Genomic DNA, 27,208 nt, shown 5'->3' with positions numbered 1-27,208 from the left:
GAGCAGGGAGGAGGGGCACTCGGACGCTGGGGCAGCTTAGGCCATGTGCCCACAGAGCACAGAGAGAGGGCACTTGGGAATTTGTGCTTAACTTATGGGCCATCTTCCCTTGTCTCCAACCTGCACCTACAAGCTTGAGACGCGGGAGGGATTGGTGGAGCTCTGCCGCAGGGCGGAGGGAGCTGTGAGGTCACCATGAAGGCCAGCTTGTGACCCCTCCCCATCCCACCTCGATGGGAATCGAAGCGTGCACTGGTGCCTCCACCCCTCAACTTACTCCACACACTCAAAGGCAAGACGCCTGCAAGGGTCTGGCCAAGAGGCTCCCCATTACCACATGTGTCTCCCCTGGATTCACTCTGCGTAGCTGCTTAGCTGCCTCAGTCTGGCATGGATTCTCCCACTGGAGCGCTTCTGGGAGTGCTGCCCCCAGCAGACCCAGGGCTGGCCTTCAGGGCCTCCGCACCAGCATTCCAGTTGTGCACCTACAAGCTGGGAAGTCAGATCTTGGGCCGCCAGCCTTTGATGAACTGCATGATCTTCTTGACCTGCAGCTTGGTGAGGTGGAAGTCATCTGCCAAGATGTCCTCACTGAGCTGCACGAAGATGCTGCCATCAATGCGTTCTCGGGCAAAGAAGCTCACCACATCCTCTGAGAGCCCAATGAAACGCAGACTTCGGGAGACCTCCTCCAGGGAGAGTGCAGACAGGTCAGCGGGGGGCTGCCAGGAGGCGGCGTCCCGGCCTCCCCAGCCTGTGGCCCCATGCCGGGGACTGGCTGGAGCCCCTTCTAGGCGCCCCTGGGTGAGGAGGAGTCGTGTTCCGCCTGCATCAGGCCCCTGCAGGCCCACTGGTGACAGGGGAGTGGGGACCTGCCGCAGCACCAAACCTTCGGGCTCAAAGGCCTTCGGGGATCCAAGGGGTGAAAGGCCAGGTCCAGGCGCCCCCACAGCTCTGGGTTCCTGACAGCGCAGCAGCTCAGGCTCTGGTGAACTGCCCTGGCCTAGCTCAAAGGGGTCGAAGGGCTCTGGGGCTGGCTCCTGCCACTCAGAGGAGGAGGAGGAGGAGGTGGGAGCAGCAGAATAGGCCTGGCCTGGCAAGCCTGGGCCTGGGGAATAAGCAGGGCTGGAGGTAGCCAGAGGGCCCAAGGTGGCTGTGGGCGCAGGAGAGGAGGCCACTGAAGGGCCTGTGGGGTAGGCAGGCCCAGAAAAGGGGTTGAGAGCTCCAAAAGGAGCAAAGCGTTTCTGGGGGTGAGACGGCTTAAACGGAGGCGGGCAGCTGTGATAGGTCTTGACAGGGGTGTCAGCCCCCAGGAGGGAGGCAGCTCGACTGCTCAGGGGCTCTCCAAGGGCCCGGGAGGCCTGGCTGGGCTGCGTGGTGGAGGGTAGGGGTCCCGGGGGTGGGCGGCTGGAGGACTCGCCCACCTTGCAGTCTCCCCAGGTGCATGGGTAGCAATAGAGGGAGTAGGCGTCTGGTGATGGAGAACCACTGCCACTGCGGGAACCCGCCCTGTGGGCAGACACACAGATGTAAGGGTCAGCAGAGCAAGAGGGAAACGCGACAGGGTCACACACACCACATAACAAACTCCTGTCGGGTCATGGGGGCTGCAACTCGGATCTCAGCAACACTGGCCTGTCCACACTTTAGCCCCCAAGCCCTGAGACCCTCTTGGATTGCCCTCCTCTTTCTTCCAGCACCCCCTATCCCAGGAAAAATTAAACTACGCTGAATTACATAGAAATTTTTAAACAGCAAGGAGCACTCCATCCTGTGGCAGATCCCAGTCTGGAAGGAACCAGAGCAATGCTCCCATCCAACTATCATTTATGAAAGGAGCAAACTGAAGCAGGAAGGTGAAGAGCAAAGGACTGGCCCCCACACCCTGGCCCCTAATGCTCTCTCCCTTGGTCACTGCTCAGCAACCTGCACCCTCCCAACTCCAGGCCGGAAATCTTCCTCTTCAGCACTGTTCCCCTCCCCATACTCCCCTGCCTCAATCCACCTGAGGAGGACCAGGACTGGGAGAAGGAAGGGACTCACCCATCCTGGAGGCCAGAGGAGTAGTAGGAGAGGCTGGAGCTGGGTGAGTGGACAGGCTGCAGCTTGGGGAAGCGTGGGGGCACTGGAGGGCTGCCCGAGAGCCAGCCGCTGCCACTACCACCCCGGGGGGGTACAGGGGGAGTGTTGAGCAGGCGGCACTCCTCCTTCACCTGCAAGCACAAGGCCATGATTCCACCCCGTCCCCAGGGAGCTGGGCAAGTCTGGGACTGACACTGCCCCACTTTGCCAAGAGATTGCCTTGCCTTATACCCCAACTACTCACCCACCCACCCCACCCCTTCTAATCTCTCTGGCCTCGTGGCAAGCCTCATCCAGAGCCCACAACACATACACTGTCTCTTTTGGCCTTGGAAATCCATCATGAATACAAGAAAAAAAATAGAGAAGTATATCAAAAACAATCAGTTAGTAGACATACTCCCTTCTCACGGAAAAGGAGAAAAAGAAGAAAATGATGTAATGAGGAAAGGGAAGTAAAAATTATCTGCCATCTGGATCCTTCCTTACGGGTCAGACACCCAGAGTGGACTCCATGGGATGTTAATAGGCATTGTCCAGATTCTGTGGACAAGTTCAGCTGGGAAATTCTGTGTTAAACAGAAATAAATTTCCTTAGTGCAGGACTTGTCAGAGCCTTTACTGTATCAATACTCTGCGGCTCCAAAATGAGGAGAGGGAGGGCTGGGTATCAGACTACATTTTCTAAACCTATTTCATCACAGAACATTCTTTTCACTGGACAATTTAAGGGACTCCTGTTCTGTGGAACCTTCTGGCTAACGCTATTCTTGACTCACCCCAAATTATCTGAGGCTGGGAACCTGCTGGCATCTTGGTCCCCACAGCTCCTAACCTGGAACCCCTTTACTACAAATGCTCTTGCGTCTCTTTCACCCTTTTCTTCTCCCCTTTCCCCACTTTGGCCACCGGTCACACACTCCAGGGACTGGAGTCTGAGATGCCAAGGCTGGGCCCAGGAGATCTAGCTTTTCAGGCCCAAACCTTACGCCCTGGCTGGCCACCTCCCTGAAGGACGGGGCGCGCAGAGCTCGGCACCCAGCCTCCCACCCCAGCTCGCTTCCCCGCGTCCACTCACCGCCTCGGACTTGGGAGGCACAGGAGGCGGCGCCGCCTCGGGCTCCAAGCGGGGCGGCCCGGTGGCCCCGAAGGAGATGAGGTCGGGCCCCGGGAGCGGCCGAGCCCTGCTCTCGAAAGCCTCGGCCGCCTGGTGGGCCCACAGCTCCTCGTAGGGGATCTCGGCGGGCGGCGCGGCGGGCTCGGGAGCACTGGCCCAGTCGGGGCTCATGTACTCCTGGTCGCTGTCGCCGGGCGGGCCGGGGGCGGGAGCGCGGGCGGGCCCGGGGGCCCGCGGGGGCGCAGGCAGGCAGAGGCGCGCGCGGCGCGGGCTGGCACAGTCGTCGGCCAGCTCGGCGGGCGCCTCGCGCACGGCCGTGGAGTACTCGTCGGGGTCGAAGCGCTCACGGCAGTAGGAGGCACTGTCGCGCACCAGGCGCTCGACGCGCGGGTCCCCCGCCAGCAGACCCTGCGGCAGCGTGAAGCGCGGCGTGTCGGTGAGCAGCAGGAAGTGCAGCGGCGCCGGGCCCTCGCGGCGCAGCGCCAGCCCCAGCACCACTGTCTTGGAGATGATGCTGACTAGCTTGTAGCAGTGGCCCTCCCGCACCCGGTGCAGGTCGTAGGGGTTGCGCGGCGGCCGGCTGGGCACCAGCACGTTCACCGGTAGCCGCACGCGCTCGATGATGGCGCGCACCGTGTGCTCACCCTCCTGCATCTGCAGCTCCAGCGGGCTGCGTGTGCTGAAGCGGCCCTGGCACTGGAAGGGCAGGCTCAGGCTCTCGTTGGTGCGATGGTTCATACAGATGAGGCAGGGCATCTTGCCTTTGATGGGCCTGGAGCCCCCACCGCCGCCCGCGGCCCCTGCGCCCCCGGGGCCACCGCCGCTCACCCCGGCCAGCGCCCCGGCCCGGCCCAGCTTGCGCAGCAGGGTGGTGAAGCGCGAGCGCTCCTTGGTGGTCTTGGCGCACAGGATCTCCGCCTGCCCCATGAGAGTGAGCTCATCGCCCGCGTGCAGAGTGAAGTTGTACACTTCGCTGTCCTCGCTGAACTCGCCTGACACCACCTGGGGACCCCAGAACCAGGAGAGGCCTTAGCCAGGGCCCCAGGGAAAGCCAGCCCTGCAAAGCCCTTCCGGATCCAGGACAGCCCTCCTCCCTTGGGGCCTTCTCAGGACTGAGACCAGATCAGGAGTCCTGGACTGATGACAGTCCATCCTGGGAGGCCACATGATGACTGTGCAGCCTTCACTCTGTTACCTCATGTAATAACTTGCTTGGAAGAATTGCTGTAAGGATTAAATACTTTGAAAATATTCAATATACAGCACATTTTATTATTATTATTTTACAATTAGGGCAATAATAGTCCTCTACCCATTCGACAAGACTACTCCAAAGAGAAATGAATTCATGGGTTAGAGTTTGTAAAGAGTTACCTGTACACAAGTGGGGGGCTGTTTACACTGTCCCCCACAACCAATGGATACTAGGACAGCTGCCCTGAAAGGTCCCCAAGTCAGGGCATGACCCTCCAGACACACTCCCTGCTTCCTCATCTTTTGTGGAAGCTCTTAGGCCCCCTTCCAGGATGTTCATACACTCAGCTCTTCTGACATGGCCAAAGGCCTCAAGGGGCTGCCAGAAGCCACCCTGTGACACTTCTACCTCCCAGACTCTAAGGGTGACCCTCCAACCAGGGTCAGGCTTGCCTCCTGAGGAAAGGGTCAGCCTGGGGGCTGCCTTTGCAGGAAGGACTGACCTTGACACTGAAGGTGATGGCTTCCATCACAAAGATGCGGTCAGGGAAGACACTGGCCACCTCCTCCACGCTGCTGAAGTACCTCACTGGCTCCCGCACATCCCGGGCCTGCTCCAGGAGCTTGAACTTCCCTGCATGCAAGGCAACGCAGGCTGCTAGCGTGGGCCTGCTTGCTGGGAACCTGGCCTGCATCCAAGAGACCTCATGGTCCCCACCTCCCCTCTTCTTAGCCAGACCCTCTGGAACTCAGATGGGCAGAAGGGCAGGTTTGCTCTAGTGGAAGGAGCTGGTCAGCTGGTTTAAGCTTCAGTGGGAAGGTGAGCACAGATCCCTAGCAACTAGAGCCCAGCCCTCACCCAGGGGAAAGCTTGTGGGTGTGTGATAAGGCTAGCAGCTGCCTGCCCAGAGAAACCCAAGTACAAACTGGCACCCAAACACTGGGACACAGAGCTGTCCTCCGACCAAGCATCAGTGTGGTACTGGGGGTGCTGAGTGCTCGCTTGGTCCCAGCCCCACTCTGACTTGCTGTGACCCTAGATAAGTCCCTTCCCCTCTCTGGGCTGCTAGGTCCTCATCTAAGGAGGATGGAGCAGATGACCTTGGGCCCTGCCTGGATCTGACATCCTATGCATCTGCCCTGGGTTGCTAACACATACTGATGCAATGGGCAGACCAGGGGCCCAGACCCAGGACTTGGAGGCCCAGAATTGCTGCTAGTCTGATATCTGTTCTGTTCCCAAACCCTGCACTGGTCCCAACATCCAGCCCTACTGTCCCAGAGACCTCTGATCTGAGGTGATCAAAGCCCCCTCCCTCAGATGAGTCCTTTCAAACCTGCAGTTTAGGGCTGTGTGCTTTGGCTGGCTCAGCAAATGCCCTCAGCAGACACAGACTTTAAACAACAATGCTAATCCATGAAGCTGACACCCCTGGGTAAGCCTCACCTCACTGTCCACACACCTTTTATGTGCCCACCTATATGAGCACAAAGACAGGCTGTGAACCACCCTGGCCTCTGGACAGAAGGCCTCTTCTCAGGCCTTACACAGAAGAGTCTTGTGTGGGCCAAGAGAAGACAAGGTGACTCTTCAGCTTCTGTAGTCTTCCTAGTGGTTGCTGCAGTCACAGTCCATTCATTTTTTCATTCCAAAAACATTTTTGAAGCACCCACCATGTACCAGACACTGGGCTAGGCCCAATAGGAAGTGCAAACCTGAAAAAGATACAGTCGGCCCTCAAGGAAATCCAGGTATAGTAGGTGTAACAGTGAGCACCCAATGATGGCTGGATGTGACAAATGCTACAACAGACTTGTGACAAAAGAGCTAGAGGATCACTGAGTTGGGGGAAACCTGCCTGGCAGTCTGAGGGGATCTTAACAATGAAAAGAGTTTTACAGAATGGACATTCCACCTGGAGGAATCAGCATGAGCCAAGGCACGGAGTCCTGGAAGCAGATCGCCTGCCCCAAATGGTGATGCCTAGAGGTTAGGACTTGAGGAGGGGGATGATGGGGCCGAAGTAGACAACAACTGGGTTATGAAAGGCTCTGAATGCCACATGGTAGGACTTTATTCCATAAGAAGGAAACCCACTGGAGTGTTCTGAGTAAGGAGAGACCAAGATCCAAGTTGAACTCTATAAAGACAACAGAGAAACCATTCAGGTAAATAACTAGGAAATGAGTTCTGGAAAAGAGCCGGGGTAGCAATAGAGGGAACAGCAAAAATACGAGCAGGCCAAGAGATACGCGGAAGAGAGCCTCATCAAACTAGGATGACCAATGTTAAGGAGGAGGTGGGGGAGGAAGGGACTCAGCCACCAACCTGGTCAGAAATGGAGACAGCAGAGCTGTTAACCAAAACTGGGACCCTGGAAGGAATGAGCTGTGGGACATGGGCTGAACTGGGAGGCCAAGTGAGGCCCTGCAGGGGGTGCTCCTAGGGCAGGTGAGCATGTGGGTGAGGGGCTTGAGGACGCCTAGTCAGAAGTAACAGACGAAGACACCAGCCCATGGGAGGCAGCGTCACCTGTGGGGCAGGCCAGATGGCTCAGGGAAGAGGAAAAACAGAGGAACTTGACCCTTTGGGGACCCTCTTCCCAGAAAAATCCCAGTGTACTCCTAGCAGGAACACACACACACAATTTTATATACAGTATGGGGGTTCTTAGAGCCCCCACAGCCCAGCCAGAAACCCAGAATGAGAACCCCCAATGCAGGGTATGAAGAGCAGAGGGCAAGGGGCAGAGCCTGCACCACCACCATCTCCAAGCAGGAAACGTGAGAGCCAAGAAAGAGAAGGGAAAATGCCCAGGAGAAAGCTGGAAGGGAGTCCTGCCCACCCCCCACCCCCACCCCAGCTACCCTAACCACTCTGAGACCCTGGTGGAAAAAGGCCTCAGATGTGCCTCAGCCCTAGATGGGGCAGGGATAAACCGGGACGTCACAGGTCTGCCACCATCCAACAGGAGTAGCCCCTCTCCCTCACCACGCCTCCTCCCCCGTATCCACACACAAACCCCTCAACCCCAAACAGCCAAGCAGGGAGAGCTGGAGCCAAGTCTGGGCTAGAGGTGGGGGACAGCAGGAAGATCAATGTAACCATGGTAGCCAGCACCACTCCCTTTGCCGCAGCCTGAGCCCAGTGCCGGTCATCACTGCTGGGAGGAAGGAAGGGAGACCTCCGGGGAGTGATGCTCCAGCCCCTGGAAGCCTTTTCCTCCCTCTGCAGCCCTGCTTCGGGCAGCTTCCTCCCCTGCCTCCCCCTACGTGAGACCTGAGGTCCCCGTGGGTCCAGGGACCTGCCCTGCCCTGGCCTCCCAGAACTGCGTTTGCACAGCCCTCACAGTCCCTTCCAGCCTGAAGCAGGTTCTTATTTGTCACCGCTCTCTGCCAGCACCTGACCCATGGCAGACGCTCCATAAATAATGGTGGGTAAACGTACAGCCTCTGGAGTCGGACAGACCCTGTTGGATCCCAGCTCTGCCACCTACCACCTGTGTGGCCTTGGGCAAATTTATCTAATCTCTATGGGCTTCGGTTTCCCCACCTGTAAAATGGAAGCATACTACTTGGCTTATGGGGCGCGACAGCCAAGTGCTCTGCAGGGCTGGGGAGCAGCACTGAGCAGGAGCGCCGGGCGTGGGGCGGCGGTCCCCAAGGAGCCCAGTCTCCCGGCCTCCCAGGCGGTGGGCCGTGGCCTGGAGATCCGGGTCACCCGCAGCGTCCCCCACCCCTCTAGGCACAAGGCGCCACCCTCCTCCCCTCCCCCGCTTCGCAGCGGCTGTATTGGCTGTCTCTGGGTCCGCAGCCGGCCGCCTCGCCCGCGACATTATTAATTCATTAGGAGGAACTAGCGTCGAGCTGTGCAGTCAGAGCTTCCTCTTTAACCGGCCAGTGGCCCGGCCCCTCCCACTTCCAAGGGGCCTAGGCCTCCCCGCCCCAACCCAGGCAGCGCCCAGCCTGCCCAGTGGAATGATGGGGCTGGGGATGCCACACCCCGGCGGGCCAGTGTCACCCCATAACCTCTGTCATGCACTCAGGGGGGCACCAAAAGAGATGCGGGGAAAGGGCTAGGAGCCCTTGGCACCTACAGTTCCCTAATGACAGACTGAAATGGTGCAGTCCCTAAAGTCACACGTCTGTCAATGAGGGCTTTTTCCAATATTTGCTTTTTTTTTTTTTATGACTTCTGATTTTAATCACACACTTCTGGATCAAATATTTGCTTTTCTATCCCAAGAAGACCTGGGACCTCTCCCCAGACCAATGCCAAATACTCAGGCTGGGAAGTTTCTAGCTGGGGCAGGCCTCCCCAGGGGCTCAGGCCTCCCCAGGGGCTCAGGCCCAGGACAGAACTCCAAGTCAGAAAGACAAAAACTTGAGAGTTTCCTTATCTTTTAAATGGAGTGTGGGGGCTACGGGGATATCAATTCACAGGGTGCTGTAAAGAACAGAAGCCCTGGAAAGGGTTTAGTCGTGTCCCACTGGCTCAGGGGACGCCTAAGCAGGGCCAGAGGGGGAACAGTGTACCTGTGAGGAAGGGCTGTGAGCCTCCTCAGCTCAAAGGATTCCCAGCCTTTTGGGGGAGTGGGGGTGGGGGGAGCAGGGTGACAGTTAAAAAAATAGAACTGGGCTGGCTTCTGAACTCCTGGAGCTTGATAAGACTCTCTCAGGGTTACTGTGAGGATGCAATGATGAAAACGCTCAGCCCAGTGTCTGGCCTGCAGCACATATTTAATATGCAGGAGCTGTGGTCTCCTGGGCTGGCATGGGGGCATCTCTGGGATATGGCCACCAGACTCGCACCTTTCCCACACAGGGACAACAACCCTGCATTCCTGGAGTCTAGATACCTGGGTTCTAGCCCTTGCTCTGCTGCTTACTAGCCGTGTGACCCTGGGCAAGTCACTTTCCTTCTTAGGCCCCCCATTTCATCATGTATAAAATAAAAGGGCTATAGTGTGTGTGTGTGTGTGTGTGTGTGTGTGTTTAGCAGCAGAATCCCTTCAAACAAAATCTTAGACAGGACATCAGCATCATATGTAAAACATATAGAAGTAGAAATTCATTAGCTTATTTCAATCTTATTTAAAAGTCTAAAATCAAAAACAAAGTCTAAAATCTTAACATTCACTTACAAAGTCAATCAGTGAAAAAGAGTTTCACAAAAAATTGAAAGAAAAAAAAAACAGGATTAGAGCTGGCAAATGCAACTGTATAGTCAGCCTGAGCGTTCCTTTTTTTTCTGAAATTTTTGGTTGTACAATACTGGCAGATTCTGGCAGGAGATGTTCTCTTTGAGGGTCTGTACCAAAAGGGTTAATGAGGCAGATCACAGTACACGCCAAAGATCTCTATTTAGGGTTAAGGTTTGATTTGTAGCAGTTTGAGGATATAATTTTTTTTAAACATTAGTTTACAATCTATTTTAAAAGAAAATGTGAGTCAAAGTATTCCAACCAGATACCCAAGGCTCCACAGAACAGTATGAAAACCACTGGGCCCTAACTCTAACCCTCACCAACACTAATCACCACCCTGCCAGCTGTGACCTCGCTCATCCCTGCGGCTCCAGGGAAAGGCTGGTCACCAACAGCTTCCCCCAAGACTTCTCCACCCCTTCCCCCCTGCCTACAGCCCCCGCCAGCTCTATGCCATCTGTCCCTGGCTGGGCACACCTGGGTACTGTAGTGGGATGTCAATCTTGGGCCCAATGACGTAGTGGCCCTCCTCCAGGGTGTGGGCTGTCACCGTTGTCCACTGGCGGCAGGAATGAATGAGCAGGATGTCTCGCTCACTGACGCCCTCGGCATACTCCCCTGGAAGGGGAAAGGAGGATAGAGGAGGAAGGACAGAAAAAGAGAACTTTAGGAGGGGCAGAAAGGATAGACAGGGTGACCTCCTCACCTCTTCACCAACACCCCGCCCAGGGACAGCTCCTCGTGATCCCTGTTCAGACCAGCAACGCTCAAGGGACAGGCAGGCTGCCAGCTGTGACCCCAGGGCTGAGTCAGGCCCTATCACAGGGATCAGGCTCCCAATGGGGTCCCAGCAACCAGCCCAGTGCTGTCCTTCATTCATCATTCAATTGGACCGCCTGCTGTCCCAGGCACTGTGCTGGAACCAGGGGCTCCCATCGAATGAGCCCAACCCTTGCCCTCCAGGAGCCCTTTGGCCCATGGGGAGGTGGGAAGAGATGTGAACAGTGAATACAAGCCAAGTTTGAGGTGCTAAGTGGTGTCTGAGCTCTCACAGAGTGTGTAGCAAATGAGCTGGGGGTGGGAGGCTGAGGGAGACTGTGCTGAGCAGCAGACACTTGAGCTGGGCCTCAGAACAACTCGAACTCACACCAGCAGAATCCTCAGCCCCCAAGTCAGTGCCTAGGCCAGGCAAGGAGAGCCTTGTTGAGGGTACAGAGAGGTTCAAGAAGAGGCTGTCCACTGTGGATCCCAGCTGAGAGGACTCCCACCGAGCCATGGGTCACTCAGGTCAGGAGAATGCCAGGGCTTGGAGGAGCTGATTCCTAGCTCTCTTTGAGCAGCGCCTTCCTTCTCACCCACTGCCTCAAAGGAGAGGGGAGAAAGTCTCAGGAACCCCCGACCCCATCTCAGAGAAGCCGCTTCCCGTCTCTCCCTCCCTCAGCCCTTCATCCTCCCAGGCTCTGGAATACAGTGATGATGGCCAGAGGAGGGGGTGGATTTAGAAGGGGAGGCCTAGTCCTGGGGGAAGCTGCACTGGGGCAAAGGTGTTGGGAGGGGCCTGGGCCCCAGAGGCTCCAACCCCAGCAACGGTTTCCAGGGGAGCCGGAGGGGCTGGCCCAGCTTCCAGGAGGAGGCCAGCAAAGCCGTCTCCTGGATGCAGCTGATGGGCAGGGTGGGGGTGGGGGACACCTCTTTCCCAGCTCCCTCAGACACAATTTATTAAATTTCTGCCACCCAACCAAATGGGAAATGGTTCACTCTGACGGCTAGGAGCTCCTTGAAGTGTGTGCATTTGGGGAAGGAGGGAGGCGCAGGAGAGGATAAAGTGTGTCCAGGACCTGCCGGGAGGGCCTGGCTCCCACTATGTGTGTGTGTGTGTGTATGTGTGATAGCAGTGGGGTGGGGAGTGTCTGAGCCTTCGTCCACAATTCCTCACTGCCTGAGGCAGAGGAAGCTGTCCTACTCTGCAACCTCCTTTTAGAGCTCTTCTCCCACAGAGATGCAGGCCACAGCCACACGGGACACACACCAACAACCATGGGTCATGGTCACCAGCAGCTCAACCATCACTGCCACCTGGCCCACAGTGATAGGGGCTTGTGGCCCCAATGACACAACTCAATCCCATGGTCTCACTAAGGGGCCCCTCCCAATTACACACACAGGGACCTTCAATACTTCAAGACACTTTTGATCATATATGGTGACGAAAGCTATAGCCACCACTGTCACAGACAGCTGGGCATCACACCAGTTGCTCATTCCCTCATTTATGCATTTGATCCCTCCTGTAATCTTTGTTAGGCAGAATGCCCTGCTGCAAGGAGCCTGCAGCCCAGTAGGAAGACAGTACCTGACCATTATAACACATGCACAATAGGGACACGACAGAGGTGACAGGGATGTCAGAGGAGGCCTGCCAGACTGAAGAGCTCAGAAAGGACCCCCAGGAGTGGGAGATGCCTAAGATGTGTGGGAAGTGGCTAGGCAGAACCTAGGGCCAGCATATTTCATTCACACACAGACACACACAGCCTTGCTTTTGACATGCACAGTCGGCATCAAACACTGATGATCCGGAGAACAAGACGTTAGACTGCAAGGCACCTCTGCCCGACGGCCCAGGCACAGTCACTCTCACGGAACCGGCTCCTGGAACACACTGCCTCTCACTGTGCCCACTACTCGCTGCTGCGGGTCGGAGGAGGGGCTGCCGGCCCCGCGGAAAGGAGAGGAGAGGAGCCTGTGGCCACGGGCCCCATTAGCATTCAGGGAAGCGAGTGTGCCAACGCGGGCCAAACCCCTATTCTTCTCACACACAAAACCCCCGGCCTGGCTGCCAGCACCGGCTCCTGCCCCTCCCCCAGCCAAGCAGCCCCCCTTCCCCCAAACGGTCCCCTCACTCCAGGCATCCCCTCTCGGGCCCCCAGGCATGGTCCCATTAGCAGAGCAGTCCGGGCCCCCGGGCCCCAAGGAGAAGTGGGGCAAGATGTGGGGAGGGCTGGAGGCATGCCGGACGGGAGGACTCGCTCATTCCGGTCCAGAGGTGGCCTGCTCGCCCCGAGGACTGGAGGCTGCTCCCTGGGCCGCGAAAGGAGGGTGCAAGAAGAGTCCCAAGAGGGGCTGAGCTGGGCTGGGAGTCGGCAGCGGTGGGAAGACAGAGTCCAAGGCCCAAGGGATGCGAGAGGACAGAGGTGAGAGGCCAGAGACAAAGGGATGGAAGGGGGCGCGGCCGGGGCGGGGGTTTGGGGAGGTACTCAGGGAAGGGGGTGCACCGACGGGGCGGGCGTGGTGGTCCCGCCGCGCTCTGGGCTAAAGCTGGGCCGGAGAACTCTGGTCAGGGCCCGGCTCCAATCCCTGTCCCAGGTTTCTGTCCCTGTCCCAGTCTGCGGGGCCCTAGAAGAGGAGGTCCCCTCGGCTGGTGGGCCCTGGGTCTCCAGGGAGGCGCGCCAGGAGTGGCACGGGGCCCGCACAGGGGAGCGGGAGGGCAGGGGCGGCATCCTCACGGCCCCAGATAGCACCTGCCGGGAGAGTCCCCTTTGGTCCCATGCCTCCCGCCCCCACTCCCGCCTCCGTCGCCCTTCCCAGCAGCCCCAGTACCTGGCCCGAGGCAGGCGAGCGTGGGCAAGCGGCACCGGCTAACGATGAGGTCCAGCGGGAAGGCGCCCATGCTCCAGCGCAAGCCGGCCAGCCCGGCCGCCAGCTTCTCCATGGCATGGGCGCCCCCGGAGCCGCCGTCTCAGGGCCCCGACGGCCAGTCCCGCGCGGCCTGGGCTCCTGTGCCAGCCACCACCTCCTGGGGTCGCCGCGGCGCTCCCTGCCTGGCCGCCCGGCCAGGGCTGCGGGCGTCACGTGGCCCGCCTCCCCGCGGGGCGCCGGCCCCCGCCCCTCGCCCCTCGCCCCACCCCCCGGCCCGCGTCCGCTGCCGCCGCCAAGTCCCGCCTCCCAGCCAGCCCAGATCGCCCGCCCCAGCGTCCAGGTGACAGCTGGGGACCGGGGACCCTGGGCGGGCGCCTGGACCAAGACGTGAACAGCATCTGCAGGGTCTGGGCCGGGGATCGGCCTCTCCTTCCTTACCAAGGGATGTTCTCGGATTCCCCTTCCCCCGCCGGGAGCTGCGCCCCTCTCCTTGCTCGCTGGTGCCCCGGCCTCGGTCAGGGACCTAGTGCTGCTCCGCTTCCCAAAACTTCTGCCCGAAATTCAGCCACTGCGATCCCAGCAGCAGTTGCTGCCTCTAGGATATTTATCACCTCCAACTTCACACATCCTGGCAAGGATGCCTCATTAACCCCATTTTACTGAGGAGCAAACTGAGGCTCAGAGACATCAAGTAGCAGCTCAACTTGAAGCCCAATTTGACTACAAATCCCACTACCTTCCCTGGTTGTTGCAGGAGACTAATAGGGCCCCCTCCGCCCCTACCATAGAACACTTTCCAAGTTCTCAGCGCCCTCTTACCAATTGTCACGAGTTCTATGAGGCTGGTAGCCCCAGCACAGACACAGCACACGGCCTGTGATTGCTCCCATTCTATAAATGAGGAAATTGCAGTTCAGGCACCTAACTGGTGGTGGACGCTTGTCCCTCAGCCCCCTTCTCCCTTCTCTCATTCCCTTCTTTTAATTTGCTCTTCCTTTCCTGCTCTCCTCACCTTCTGCCTCCAAACCCTCTCGGTTCCTGCTCCGGACCTCCTCTTGGGAAGCCCTTCCCAGAAGCTGTGGTGGCTTTGGCTGGGTTCACCATTGATGTACCTGGGGCACCTTCTATAGGTGATCAAAGGCTGCAGCAGGACTGTGGCATGTGGCGATGTGGCAGCCAGGAAGTGGGCCTTGGCCCCCAGACTGGTCCTGAAAGGGCTCCATGGGCTCTTGTCCTCAGGCTCTGTGCTCCAGGGAGAAACCCCCCGCCCCACTACGTACTCACAAACCCTCTCTTCTGAGGTGACTGACATCCCACCTCACATGACAGGCACCCCAAGGGAAATGGCACCAGACAAGATGAACAGGACTTCTCAGCAGGAAGAGACAGTTCAGATCATGCATTCAATCTCCATCTTTTGCAGAGGAAAATAAATGGAGACTCTGAGAGCATAAATACTTTGCTCCAAGGTCACACAGCAGGAAAAAAGCAGAGCTGTGCCTGGAAGGCAGGCCTCCTGCCCCCCAGCCAGTGCTACCTCCATAACCTGGCCTGGCCTAGCACAGGACCCACCTCACCCCGTGTACACGCGGGAAGGCCAAGTAGCTGGCCCTCAGGCTTGCTTTCTTCAGCCACCACAGCAGTGTGACTTGGAGTAACCCAGGAGGACAGAAGCTCTCTTGGGTCTGTGGAGGTGGGGTGGGCTCTTCCCTAGGGAAATGGGAAAGGGAAACATGGCAGAAGGGAAGAAAAAAATAGAAAAAGAGGAAAATACAGGAGTATAAGGAGGGGATGGAGGGTCGGAGGTAGCAGAATGAGGCATCAGAAAGAATCAAGTGAAAAGGGGCTTGTCTTGGAATCATTTTCCTTTCCCTCCCCTGCAGGCTTTCTCTTGAGTAGGGTAACCATCTAATTTGTCATCCAAAGGTCACTTTTGAGGGGGAAGGAGGTGCTAAGCGAGACAACAGGCATAAACCAGACAGTGGGTGTAAACCGGGATTTGGTCATATGTTCACCCTGTCTCTGAGAGAGGCCTCCGAGCCCTGATGTAGACGCCACGTCTGCAGTGGTTTCTTGTACTCAACATCTCTGGTTCACCTCAGCTCTAGACCTCAGTTTCCAGCTAAGCTTCTACACCCTCACCGAGGCATTCACAGGCATTCCTTTTAACCACTGCACTTGAACTTGGTCCTCTTTCATTGTCTGTCCCAGCTGAGGACATCACCTTTTGTTACTGAACACAAGTTCCTTTGCCCGACACACAGTGAAGCCAGAAATAGCAAAATGCTGGAGTTTGAAGCAGAGAAAGGTTTATTGCTGGGCAGAGGAGAAAGTGGTGGGTGGCTTCTACCTAAAACTCCTCGAATGGTTTCAGCTGAGCATTTTTAATGGTCAGCTAAGGGAGGGGTGGCCCAAGGTCTGTGATCAGCTATGCACAATTCAGATTGGTTGATGGTGATCAATCCTACGGCACCAGAAAGTCTGGGGGCTACGTAGGGGGCTACGTAGTCATGATCATCAAGTAGTTAATTTCTTCCATTTGGTGGTGGTTTTTAGCATCTGAAAAACTCAGGAAATATGTATGAGATTCTATCATCTGGGTACTTCAGAGAAGAGCTACAGCAGAGGATATGGAGGATGGGTCTGACCCAGGAAGACCCCTTAGGATCCTGCTTGGTTAAAAGTCCCCCCTTTTCATTGATACTCCTTAATCTTAAGAATAGGTGTTGGTCAAGAAGGAATAATGTTTTGAACAGAGAGGTTAATCATAACCTTGGCAGTGGAATTCGGTTTCATCTCCAGTCTCATTTCATTCCTCCCCAAATCTTTTAGAGAATAGGGTGATGACTGCTCTGGCTACTTCCTGCCGAAACAAGGAATAGTCCTACCTTGATCTGGTGAATGGACATCGAGTTGGAAATATTCTTGAGGTCCAAGTCCTGGATCTAAGTCTTATTTGATTAAAATCTCATTCCCTGAGGAATTTAGGAGAATAAGCTTGAAAACCAGTCCAGACCTTTCACTTTAGGGTAGACTTGTAGCCAGGTAGCCAGTTGCCTACTTTTTTCTGAGCAGGTTTTAACTTTTTTTTAAAACATTTCTTATTGATTTATAATCATTTTACAATGTTGTGTCAAATTCCAGTGTAAGGTTTTAACTTTTGATGTGATATTAAAACATATGTAACAAAAGCTATTAGTCACTACACGTCTCCTTTTTTTCCTGCTAATATCTGATCTAAAGCAAGCTTATTGTCTGAAAATTTAATAGTTACAGGAGGAGACCTTGAGGTCACAAGGTTGCAGCTGCCATCTGCCAGCAGACACTGCTTTGAGAATGACTGGTGGCATCCCAATATGCCACAGTTCAGAAAAATTAGAGTTCTCAACAACACATGAATGTGTCTGGAATTATGTCAACAACGGCTACCTCATTTTACCTTGGATGTCTGAACCACAGCCACTCCATTTTGACTTTCAAATGCATTCCTCTCCTCAAGGCCAAAGCAGATGTACATGCATGTCCAAAAGGCCACAAAACAGGCCACTTTGGTCAAAGAAAGTTTAAGTCAAACCATGCTCAGGCCAGAATGACTTCCCCATATCTCAATATGTGCAGATTTCATCATTTCTCTTTTTGATTACAAATATTTTAATAGAAAGCATTCATGATCAAAGTATCTGTCCCTTGACGCTGGGGTGGTAGCTCCTGCCCCAGGTTTAGATCGTGTCCCTGGGTGCTAGGCCTCCTTTATGTTTGCCTAGTTATCCACATTGGGAGAAAATAAATCAGGTATCATGAACAGGCTCAGGGATATGCTAGTGGGGATCCACTCTACAGGCTATACATTTTATCACTTATACCCAGTTGTTACACAAGCATCGTACATGTGCTTTTGGCAACAGACTTAAAGCAAGCATTGTTATACATCATGCGTAGTTCTATTCTGTGACAACTCCATTAGAGAATTCTCTTTCTATCCTAAACATTGGGGACAATATTGATAGGGAGACAAACATCTGGTAAACAGTTTAATCAGAAAACAGTTTAAGAGCCAGTGATACTTCAGACAACCAAAAAATTATAACCATACTCATCAGTTTACTCAATCCTATGCAATCAGTCTCCTTTACTAAAGTTTTATAAAAATCAGAGTTTTAATTAGACTTCTTAAATATCCCATCCCAGCTCGGCAGTATAGTTGACAAGAAACCTATAGTTGTCAAAAAATCGCCTTTATGAATTCTCTTGAAAATGAGGCAGTTCTGCAAAGCATCAGCTTAACTGTCTATGACTGAAAAATGCAAAAAGGCAAGGTAAAAACCCAATTACAATGTTTTTGACAAAGTAGCTTAACCAGGTTGCTGTGACATACAACATCTCAAGATAACAACCAGAAAATTATAACTGATAGCATTATACTAGGACATACCTAAATTTCAGAAACTCCATATAATTTCTAGAACATCCACTCTAACAACATCCATCCACACCATATAATCCAAGGAGGTTTATCATTCATTCAACAAGGCTTCCCGTACAATTCAACATAGCAACTAATCCTAGTTAGCTCAATATGTTTCTCTGAGATGTCTTAGGGGCCCTCTGAAGCATCCCAAAGTTAGCTGAAGTCAAAAGAACTTTAATTAGAATTTGATAGGAAGTTTGTCAAAAATATCAAAAAATTTCCCACAATTTGTTGTCAGATGCATTCTAAGTAAACTTGTTCTCTTAACAGAAACTAAATCCAGTCCTGCACTGGCCTACTTTTAATAACAAAACCCATTTACTTATTTAAGCTTAGTCTGCTCTGAGCCCGATCATGCACAGAACTCCTTTTTTAGGGCTCCCTTTCCACAAACTTCCCACAACTTTCTGTATCCATGTTAGCTTGTCCCTTTATTTTTTTCCCCCCATCTAGAAACAATCAGCTCTAGGACCAAATCCTTCTCTTCTCCCTTAACAAAATACAATTCCATTCCTCATACATTTTTTTTTTTAACTCAAAACATACACCCTACTTTCCTACTGTATACTGAAATGTTCCCCCATTATTTCCAGTAGCTTCAATTACTTAAGTTAGAATCCTCAATTCTTAAAAATCTTAATTTCTAGTGAATGCTTCAATATCTTACTGTTTTGGAATGACCTAGCTATTCAATTATTCAATAAACTTCCATCATTTAACTTGATTTATCACAACTGTAAAATTTCAAGTTACCAAATATCTGGAGAGATCATTTAAGTAGAGATTCCTAAAATGTAATTGTTTCTTAAAAAGTTCACTAAAAGCTCTTATTTGCATTTAATTCACTTATAGTAACTTTAGTCATACCAAGTTAATTTTTCTTCTGCTGACAAACTCTGCAACAGAAACATGAGCTTAATGACCTTCAGTAAACCAAGGTACAGTAAAAGACACAGCTGTATTGATTATACCAAACAAGCTTAAGCTAGCTTTAATATCTCAATTCAATAGTGAATATTTTCCAGATTACATAAACTTGAAATATAGTCTGTCTATCTTTTTAACTTAGAAGTATTTAGTTTATAAGCACTTACTTTTAAGTCAAAAAATAGAGCTCATTCACAATTTTTTTTACAGAAAGATAGAACCAGAGATCTCAACTTTTCTGTTTGAGTTTTAAAAAAACCACACACACCAAAAACACCTTTTTCTTCTTGAGAACCCAGCTAGATCATCTATACCTCACAGGCACAGGAAGAGAAATGCAGGTTCCTCTGCTGACTGCTTTTACAAAACCCAATCATCTTGGCAATTTTTCAGGGATTTTTTTTCCAGTTCCCAAATATCTACTTCAGTTTAAAGAAATAAAAGTAATAGACAATTATATAAATTATATTTTATATAAAATTATTCATTCACATAGCTCACTTTCAGCAAAACCAGGAAGAGAGAACAGGATTTGGACTCAGGTACCAAGAGACAGACAGACAGACAGACACACACACACACAAACACCCCTCCCCAAAATAAAAACCAAAGGAATTTCAAAAGGCCACTTTGATATAACAGCAGAGACATTAGGGGCCATTGTTCTCCAGATATCAGGGAGTACTGAGCCCACACAGTGTTACCCAAAAAAAAAAAAAAAATCACTTTCGTTCATTTATGGGAGCATAGCTGAAATCCCAGTTTTGCAAAATACACCCTAGAGGGACTGTAGGATGGAACAGGGCTCTGATCATCCATAATTATTCACAGCTGATGTTATCAAATATCAAGCAAACAACAATTCAAAACAGTCTCTCAGGGTCATAGTTTCCTAGTCCCCAAAAGGGGACTTCCCAACCAATGCCCCATCAGAGATGAAGCTGAATGACCAAGGCTGGAAAGAAAAAATTCCAACCAACACTCCACCACAGGTGAAGGGTACCCTGGTGTCGTCACACCCTGAGCTCGGGTGTGCACCAAAGACATATCAACCAGCCAATGCCAGGTACTGACACCGACACACATACAAACATGGTCCCACAAACAAAAGATCACACGAGAGTGTAGCCCCAAAATTCCACTTCCACTCACAGACAGAAGCCTCCAGAGTGGCCTGGCTTCTGAAAGAAAATGGACCCAGAGTGGCTCCCAATGAGCCCAGAATGGCTCACTTTCAGGAAAGCAATGAGCCCAGGTGGAGCGGGTAGAATTTTCCCATCCTGCATGAGCCGGGATGGCTCACCTTGAAACGATACACAAAAACACAAACAAACAAGTTACAGTCACACAGACAGACAATCAGACAAGGTATAATCTAAAAATTCCACTTCCACTCCCAGAGGCCTCCAAACAGATTGGCCCAGCTCTGGAAAGAGAACAGACGGAGAGTGGGTCGCAAGGAACCCGGAGCAGCTCACTTCCAGCAAGGGGATGAGCCCTGATTGAGTGGAGAGAATTCCCAGCCTGCACAAGCTGGAGTGACTCACCTCCAGGTGACACCGAATGTGTAACTCCCTCCCAATTTCCCCAGAGCGAAATGAGCTCTGGCAGCTGCTGGAGCCCAGGGAAGGGGCTGCCCCCAGTCAAGGTTGACCTGTCTTGCGCACAGACTCCTAGCCTGGCTTTGCAAAAATTGTTACTGAAGGCAAGTTCATGTGCCTGATGCATAGTGAGGCCAAAAAACACCAAAACATCAGAGTTTGGAGCAGAGAAAGGTTTATGGCTGGGCCGAGCAAGGAGAACGAGTGGCCCTGTGCCCAAAATACAACCCAACTCCCCGGAGGGTTTCAGCTGAGTACTTTTAAAGGCCAGCTGAGGGAGGAGCAGCTCAGGGCATGTGATCAGCTGTGCACAATTCTGATTGGTTATGGTGATCAATTCTTGGATGCCAGAAGGTCTGGAGGCTACGTACCCATGATCATCAAGTAGTTAATTTCTTCCACTTGGTGGTGGTAAAACTCAGAAAGTATGCATGAGATACTATTATCTGGGAGGAGCTACATAGGATACGGGGGTGGAGGATGTCCTGGGAAGGCCTGATAGGGTCCTGCTAAGTTATGCTTTCACAGTACCCCCACCTGGAACTCTGCTTAATCCTTACACCCAACTGGTCACCAAGCCAGGGCAATTCTGCTTCTGCCATGTGTCGTGTGGCCCTCCCTGCTCTCTGACCCAGCTGCCCCAGCCTGACTTCAGTTCCTCCTCTGATCTTTCCGCCAGACCACCCTTCATATTTCATACCAAAACCCCTGTAACTCTGGACATCGGCTGAGTCAGGGACCACACAGGTGTGAGGCATCAAGCAGAGCTACCTAACTGGTTGAATCCACCTCCTAACTATTGCAGAATGTTCCAGAACCTTTCCAGGGCTTTTTAATTGTTGGCAAATCTCCAGGGACCTAACACAATTACCCAGACACATACATCCCTTGATTTGCTTTAGGGCTCAGGAGTCGTGTAGGAAGAAACTTCGGCTTCACTTAGAGTCAGAAACGCTTAGATCTTTCCTTGGGCTGAGATTGCTGGAAACAGCTGGCAGGACAGAGAGCCAGGAAGAGCTGTGAGGGAGGAGGACGCTCAACAGAGAGGCCATACTGAGCAGCTGGGTCTGGAATTGAGCGAGCTGAGAGGCCTAGGTGTTGTAGGAGGCTATGCCTGAGTTCACCCTCTGGGAGAGTCTGTCTGGGGACAGAGAGGGCTGAGGGGCAGAGGCAAGGGTTGGGTCACTGGGATCCCGGCTGCTCTGCTGAGAGTTCTGCCTCTGACAGGGTCGGTGGTGACAAGTAGAAAGGAGGACTTACAAGAGGTCAGTGGTCTGGAGGAGGGGCGGAGTGGTCAATGGAGCAGGAAGATGGTGAAAGCGGCCAGTAGGGCTCCCACTATGTGTAGAAGAACCATGCCCCCACCCCACCTAGAGGAGAGATGGTCTTCTCTGCGCCCATGAACTGGGAAGGCCAGAGAACATTTGAATCACCACCTCTGTGAATTCTAGGAAATATCGTATCCAATTTTTCTTTCAGAAAATTCTAAACGTAAACTAGAGATAACAGTATTATTATGAAGTGGTATTTCATTGTGGTTTTGATTCATATTTTCCTTAATGATTAATGATGCTGGGTTTCTTTTCATGTACTTATTGGATGTTTCATACTTTCTTTGGAGAAATGTCTATTCAAATCCTTTGTCTGTATTTAAATTCAGTTGTCTTTATTACCGAGTTGCAAACATTCTTTATATATTCTGGGTACAAGTCCATTATCAGACATACGATTTGCAAATATTTCCTCCCATTTCACTTGATGACATTGCAAGCAGCATGAAAATTTTTACTTTGATGAAGTCCAATTAATTTTTTTTCTTTTGTTAAATGCTTTTGGCATCATATCTAAGAAAATATTGTCTAACTCAAGGCTACAGATACTTACTCCTATGTTTCCTTCTAAGAATTTTATAGTTTTAGCTCTTACATTTAGGTCTAGGATCCACTTTGAGTTAGTTTATTTGTACACTGTGTGAGGTAGGAGTCCAGCTTCATTCTTTTGCATGTGGATATCCAGTTGTCCCAACACCATTTGTTGAAAAGGCTATTCTTTCTCCCACTTAATTATTTTGACCCTTGTCAAAGACCAATTAAACATAAATGTCCTTACAGAACTTTGAAAAGATCTTAGGTATCTTATCACTTCATCCTGTAAATATATCAATATGTATCTCTAGAGATAGGAACTTTCTGTTTTTACAATATAACTGCAATAATGTCACACAACTAACAAACTATATTTCCTTAGTATCATAGGAATATTTAGTCATTGTTCATATTTTCCCAACTGTCTTGTTGGAGAATTTATTTACAATTTATTTGAATCAAGTTCCCGATAAGATCCCTACATTTCCCCCCCCATAATTTATTTGTAGAAGATACTGAACTATTTGTCCTGTAGTGCTTCTCACAGTCTGGATTTTGTTGATTCAGTTCCGTAGGGTGATTTTATGTGTTGCTTTGTCTTCTGATTTTTCTCTAAATTGGTAGTAGAACGTAGATAGTAAATCAAATTCAGATTGTTTGGGTTTTGATTTTTTTTTGGCATAACTATGTTATAGGAAATGGTGGTCCTTCTGTCAAGAGGCACATAATGTCAGATATTCTCTATTTTGTGATGTCAGCAGGTGTTGATCATCACCTAAGTGTCACCTTCCTTTCAAAACACCTAATTTCCCTGAGGGGCTAGGTGGGTATATCTCAGTGGTGGAGTGCAGGCTTCACATGCACAAGGTCTTGGGTTTAATCCCCAGTACCTCCATTTAAAAAAAAGAAAAACAAAACTAATTTCCCAAGATAGGACTGAGTCATCTTTCCTCAGTGTTCGCACCAAACCACTGCCATAGAATTTGTGTTGTATTATTACACAAACCTCCCCCATTGTAGCTATTCATATTTTGTTCTCCACAGGGACTAACATGTATCTGGCTCACAGCAGGCATTCACAGATAAGGCAAAATGGCCCTAGAGCTGAGAGGATGACATTTGAAGCCCAATATCTGTGCAAGTGACTTAATCCCTTTCCAGTGGTGTTGAGAGTCAATTGTCAAATTTCAGGAATTTCACAAGTGGGTTATGAAACATAGCTATTATTAAAAGTTAAATTCTAAATAGTTACAGATAAATTATATTAAACAACCATAACAAATACTTAAAATTCATTATTTCCTCATTATTTTATTACATTTGACTATTTCTATGCTCTTGAGGTCATTTTTGTCTATTGTATCTGTAAGGTGGAAAAACTATGTAACAGTGTGCTACTGTTCATCTCTTCCCAACCCTGTGTTCAGTGATGTCATGTTGACAGCTTGAAATTGGCCAGAGTGAGAATATTTATACCATAGAAGTTGGCAAGTGCTATGAATCAGGATTTTTTTTTCGCTAGGGAGTGGTTATAAAATATTTACTAGTACACCATTGTCTCTCATTGTTAAATGGAGATAAAAATAGTACCCACTTCATGTAGGATGTACATAAAGCACTTGGCACAGTTTCAGGTACACATTTTAATAAATGGTAGTTATAAATTTTATTACTTGTGTATCATCTCTGGTCAGGGTTGCTGAGGGCAGCTGTACTTTCATTAGGCATTTCTAAGGCAAATGTGCCATGGAGTACTACATGCCCATTAGAAATTGTGCTGTGAAAGTTAATAAACAGAAACCTCATTTATAATGAAGTCCAGAGGCCAGAAGGGGCAGCGTGCTCACCAGACTACTCTGTTGTCAATTGTAGACCCAACAGTAAGAGACTGCACTCTTGCATCTCCAACAGGAAGCAGGTTTACTGCCCAGAAAGGAGAAAGAAGAATTTCTCCCTACTGGGCAACATCAGCCTGGCCAATGGGGGACTGTCACAACTCAGCCAATGAAAAGCCACTATACTTTGAATTCTCAGTTTCCTCCAATAGACTGTTTATAACAGCCCCTCCCTGTTTATAACTCCCCCTTCTCTTCTATAAAAGAGTTTTCTCTCCTTTGTTTTCCAGGCCTGCCACTGGTTTGCCATAGGTTGCATGTCCCAACCTGCAATTCTTTACCCTTCCTGAATTTTGCTGGTAAATTTCTTGCTGGTAAAATAACTGGCTGAAGATACAACATTTCACGAATGAATGAATGCACTACAAGAAAAGGAATAATTAAAGGAAACATGCTGTAATGTTAAAAGTGTTTGAGTCATGTTAAAAAGTCCACAAATGATAAGTGCTAGGGAGGGTGTGGAAAAAAAGGAACCCTCCTACACTGCTGGAGGGAATGTAATTTGGTGCAACCACTATGGGAAACAGTATGGAGATTCCTTAAAAAACTAAAAATAGACTAACCATATGATTCTAGCAGTCCTACTCCTGGGCATATATCTGGAGAAAATTCCAATTCAAAAAGATAGGTGCACCCCCAATGTTTATAGCAGCATTATTTACAGTAGCCAAGACATGGAAGCAACCTAAATGTCCAACAGATGATTCGATAGAGAAGTTGTGGTACACACACACAAAACACACACACACACACACACACACACACACATGGAATACTACTCAGCCATAAAAAGAATGAAATAATGCTATTTGCAACATGGATAGACCTAGAGATTATTATACTAAGTGAAGTAAGTCAGACAGAGAAAGACAAATATCATATGTTATCACTTATATGTGGAATCTGTATTTTCCATAGAAATTTTAGAATCAGCACATCAATTTCTTTTAAAAATCCTGCTAGGATTTTGACTGAGATTGTATTGAATCTGTAAATTAGTTTAGGGTAAACTGACCTTTTAACATTGTTTTTTAATTTCCTTCAGCAATGTTTTGTAGTTTTTGGTTTACAGGTCTTGCATATCTTTCACTAAATTTGCTTCTAAATATTTTATTGATGCTATTATAGATGTAGTTTAAAAAATGTTTTTCTAATTGTTCATTGCTATTGAATAGAAATGCAGTTTGCTTATATATATATATATGTATGTATATGTATAACTGAATCACTTTGCTATACACCTGAAACTAACTTTGTAAATCTATCACACTTTAATAAAAAAAAGTTTGCCTTCAGAAAACTTAAAAAAAAAAGCTAGACCTATAGGAAGATTCCAAAAATATTATAACATATAACAAACTCTCATATGTCCTTCACCTAGATTCAAATATAAAAATTTTTTTTCTGAGCCATTTACAAGCAAGTTCCAGACATCATGGTCCTTTGCTCATAAATACTTCAGTATATGTTTCTGAAGAACTAGAACATTCTCTCACACAGCCACAATTCAATTATTAAATTCAGGGAATGTCATATTGATTCATAATATTCAGTCCATATTCAATTTTTTATTATCCCAATATTGTCCTTTATAGAACATTTTCCCAAGATTTAATCTAGAATCATGCATTGTATTTAGTTGTCATGTATGTAATTTAGAACAGTTTCTCAGCCCTTTTTTTCTCTCGTCCTTTAAGAAATTGGTATTTTTGAAGGATACAGACTATTTGTTCTGTAGAATGACCAGTGTTGACTGTGGCATCACTGTCAGGAATACTCAGTGCATCACATCAGGAGAACTGTTATCTCAGTTTGCCCCACTTCCGTGATGCTAACTTGGATCATTAGTTTAGGTGGTGTCTGCCAAGTGTCCCCACTATAAAGGCACTTTTCCCCCTTTGTGATTAACAGAGAATTGGTGGGAAGATGTTTGTGATTGGACAAGCATCTGTTCCCCAATACACTTGCATCCAATGATAGCATCCATTGCTGATTCTTGCCTGAGTCAATTATCACTGTGATGGTTGCAAAATGGTGACTTTCTAACTCGGTCATTCTTTCTACTGCAGGAGGAGCTTCCTCCTCTCCCCTTACTATCAATTCACAAATTCTTCTAAAGTCTTTATTTATTTTGATGCTCAAATCATCCTATATTTGATTTGACCAAAGGGGTCACCTTTCAGTTGGTTCCTGTGTCCCACCGGCATGGCCCCAGAGTTCTTTGGAATTTTCTTTATTTTCTGGAAAAAATAGAATGTTCCAGGGTCATTCTGCACTTACCCTGCCCGGCTCTGCAATCAGCCATTTCTTCAAGGACTACTGCTTCTTTTTAGTGATTTGGGGACTGTCCTCCAGGGCAGCACCATCTGTGGAGTCCAGGTGATAGATGCTTTTCAGAGAAGGAAACAAGTCAGAAGTCTGTGCTGTCCTCTGAGGGAAACACATCCACAATTCTGGCCACTTGCTGCGTGTCTCGGTGGCTGGACCACCATAATCGCTGCCCCCTCTGCTAGCAGGCTGGATCAACCAAGGAACAGTCTGGAAGCCTTCCTGCTGATGGGAGCACCATCTGGATATTGTCATCGTATGTTCATTATAAAGGGCTGGGGCCTTCCTGAGGACATTTGAAAAATGAGTTCAGATCGTTGACTTTCAACCCTCATTTAGCCAGAGTATAACATTGTGGTAGTTTCCTTTCCATGAGGAAATTTCTACAATTGGGAAGAGTTTATTGAAGATTTTCTTCCTTATTTCTGTGATGTGAATTATAAAATGTCTTAGAATCTTACAAAGTAGGAAAGAACCACAATTTGGTTGACCTTTGTAATTTATCTAATGTAGTTCTTATGCAAAAAAATGCAGAAAGGAGCCTATTCGAATGGAATTTTTTTTGTATGTTTTATATTTTATCGTAAAAGAAGAGAATGTTATAGGGGTAGGTAAAGAGGAATTGAAACCCAACCCTTATTTATAGATTGTTCCTGAAATGCTTCTTCCTAAAAATAAATAACTCATGAAATACTTATTTCAGGAAGCTAGAATTTTAAATTTTGGTCAATAGTGCTAAACACAGTAAATCAAACTATGCCTCTTATAACTTGGGTTTTTTTTAGTGGCTATGCTTTGATTTCAAGTAAGTAATGCATTTATCCAAAACAAATACAATGTTTTGATTCTAAATAATATTTTAAGTTAAAGAAAAAAGTAACAAAT

The 27,208-nt window shown here is 49.7% G+C and overlaps 1 protein-coding gene across 2 annotated transcripts; it reads right to left on the bottom strand.

The window, feature by feature from the left end:
- Positions 1-64: 64 nt before the first annotated feature.
- Positions 65-26,608, bottom strand: GAREM2 (GRB2 associated regulator of MAPK1 subtype 2). Of its 2 annotated transcripts, none has more exons than XM_032497177.1 (6): positions 26,276-26,608; positions 10,078-10,218; positions 4,897-5,027; positions 3,161-4,201; positions 2,044-2,213; positions 65-1,509 (listed from the first exon to the last, which is right to left on the bottom strand). In XM_032497177.1, the coding sequence occupies exons 1-6, from the start codon at positions 26,298-26,300 to the stop codon at positions 501-503; spliced, it is 2,517 nt and encodes an 838-aa protein (XP_032353068.1). In that variant the 5' UTR covers positions 26,301-26,608; the 3' UTR covers positions 65-500. The 2 variants fall into 2 exon arrangements, with proteins under 2 accessions (XP_032353068.1, XP_032353066.1); XM_032497175.1 differs by lacking the exon at positions 26,276-26,608 and adding an exon at positions 13,201-13,421.
- Between the last annotated feature and the right edge of the window lie 600 nt (positions 26,609-27,208).

This window comes from Camelus ferus, chromosome 15, assembly GCF_009834535.1.
Source record: "Camelus ferus isolate YT-003-E chromosome 15, BCGSAC_Cfer_1.0, whole genome shotgun sequence".
Classification (NCBI taxonomy): domain Eukaryota; kingdom Metazoa; phylum Chordata; class Mammalia; order Artiodactyla; family Camelidae; genus Camelus; species Camelus ferus.
The sequence above is the reverse complement of the archived record's forward strand: the minus strand, read 5'-3'. Positions and strand labels throughout refer to the sequence as shown.

What these genes read in the sequence shown, in the direction of transcription:
- GAREM2 (XM_032497175.1), bottom strand. Translation starts at nt 13,312, where the DNA reads ATGGAGAAGCTGGCGGCCGGGCTGGCCGGCTTGCGCTGGAGCATGGGC. An exon ending in GCTCGCCTGCCTCGGGCCAG is followed by an intron (nt 10,219 to 13,200) that starts GTACTGGGGCTG and finishes TTCCCCTTCCAG; the next exon opens with GGGAGTATGCCGAGGGCGTC. An exon ending in CCATCACCTTCAGTGTCAAG is followed by an intron (nt 4,202 to 4,896) that starts GTCAGTCCTTCC and finishes TGGGGTCCCCAG; the next exon opens with GTGGTGTCAGGCGAGTTCAG.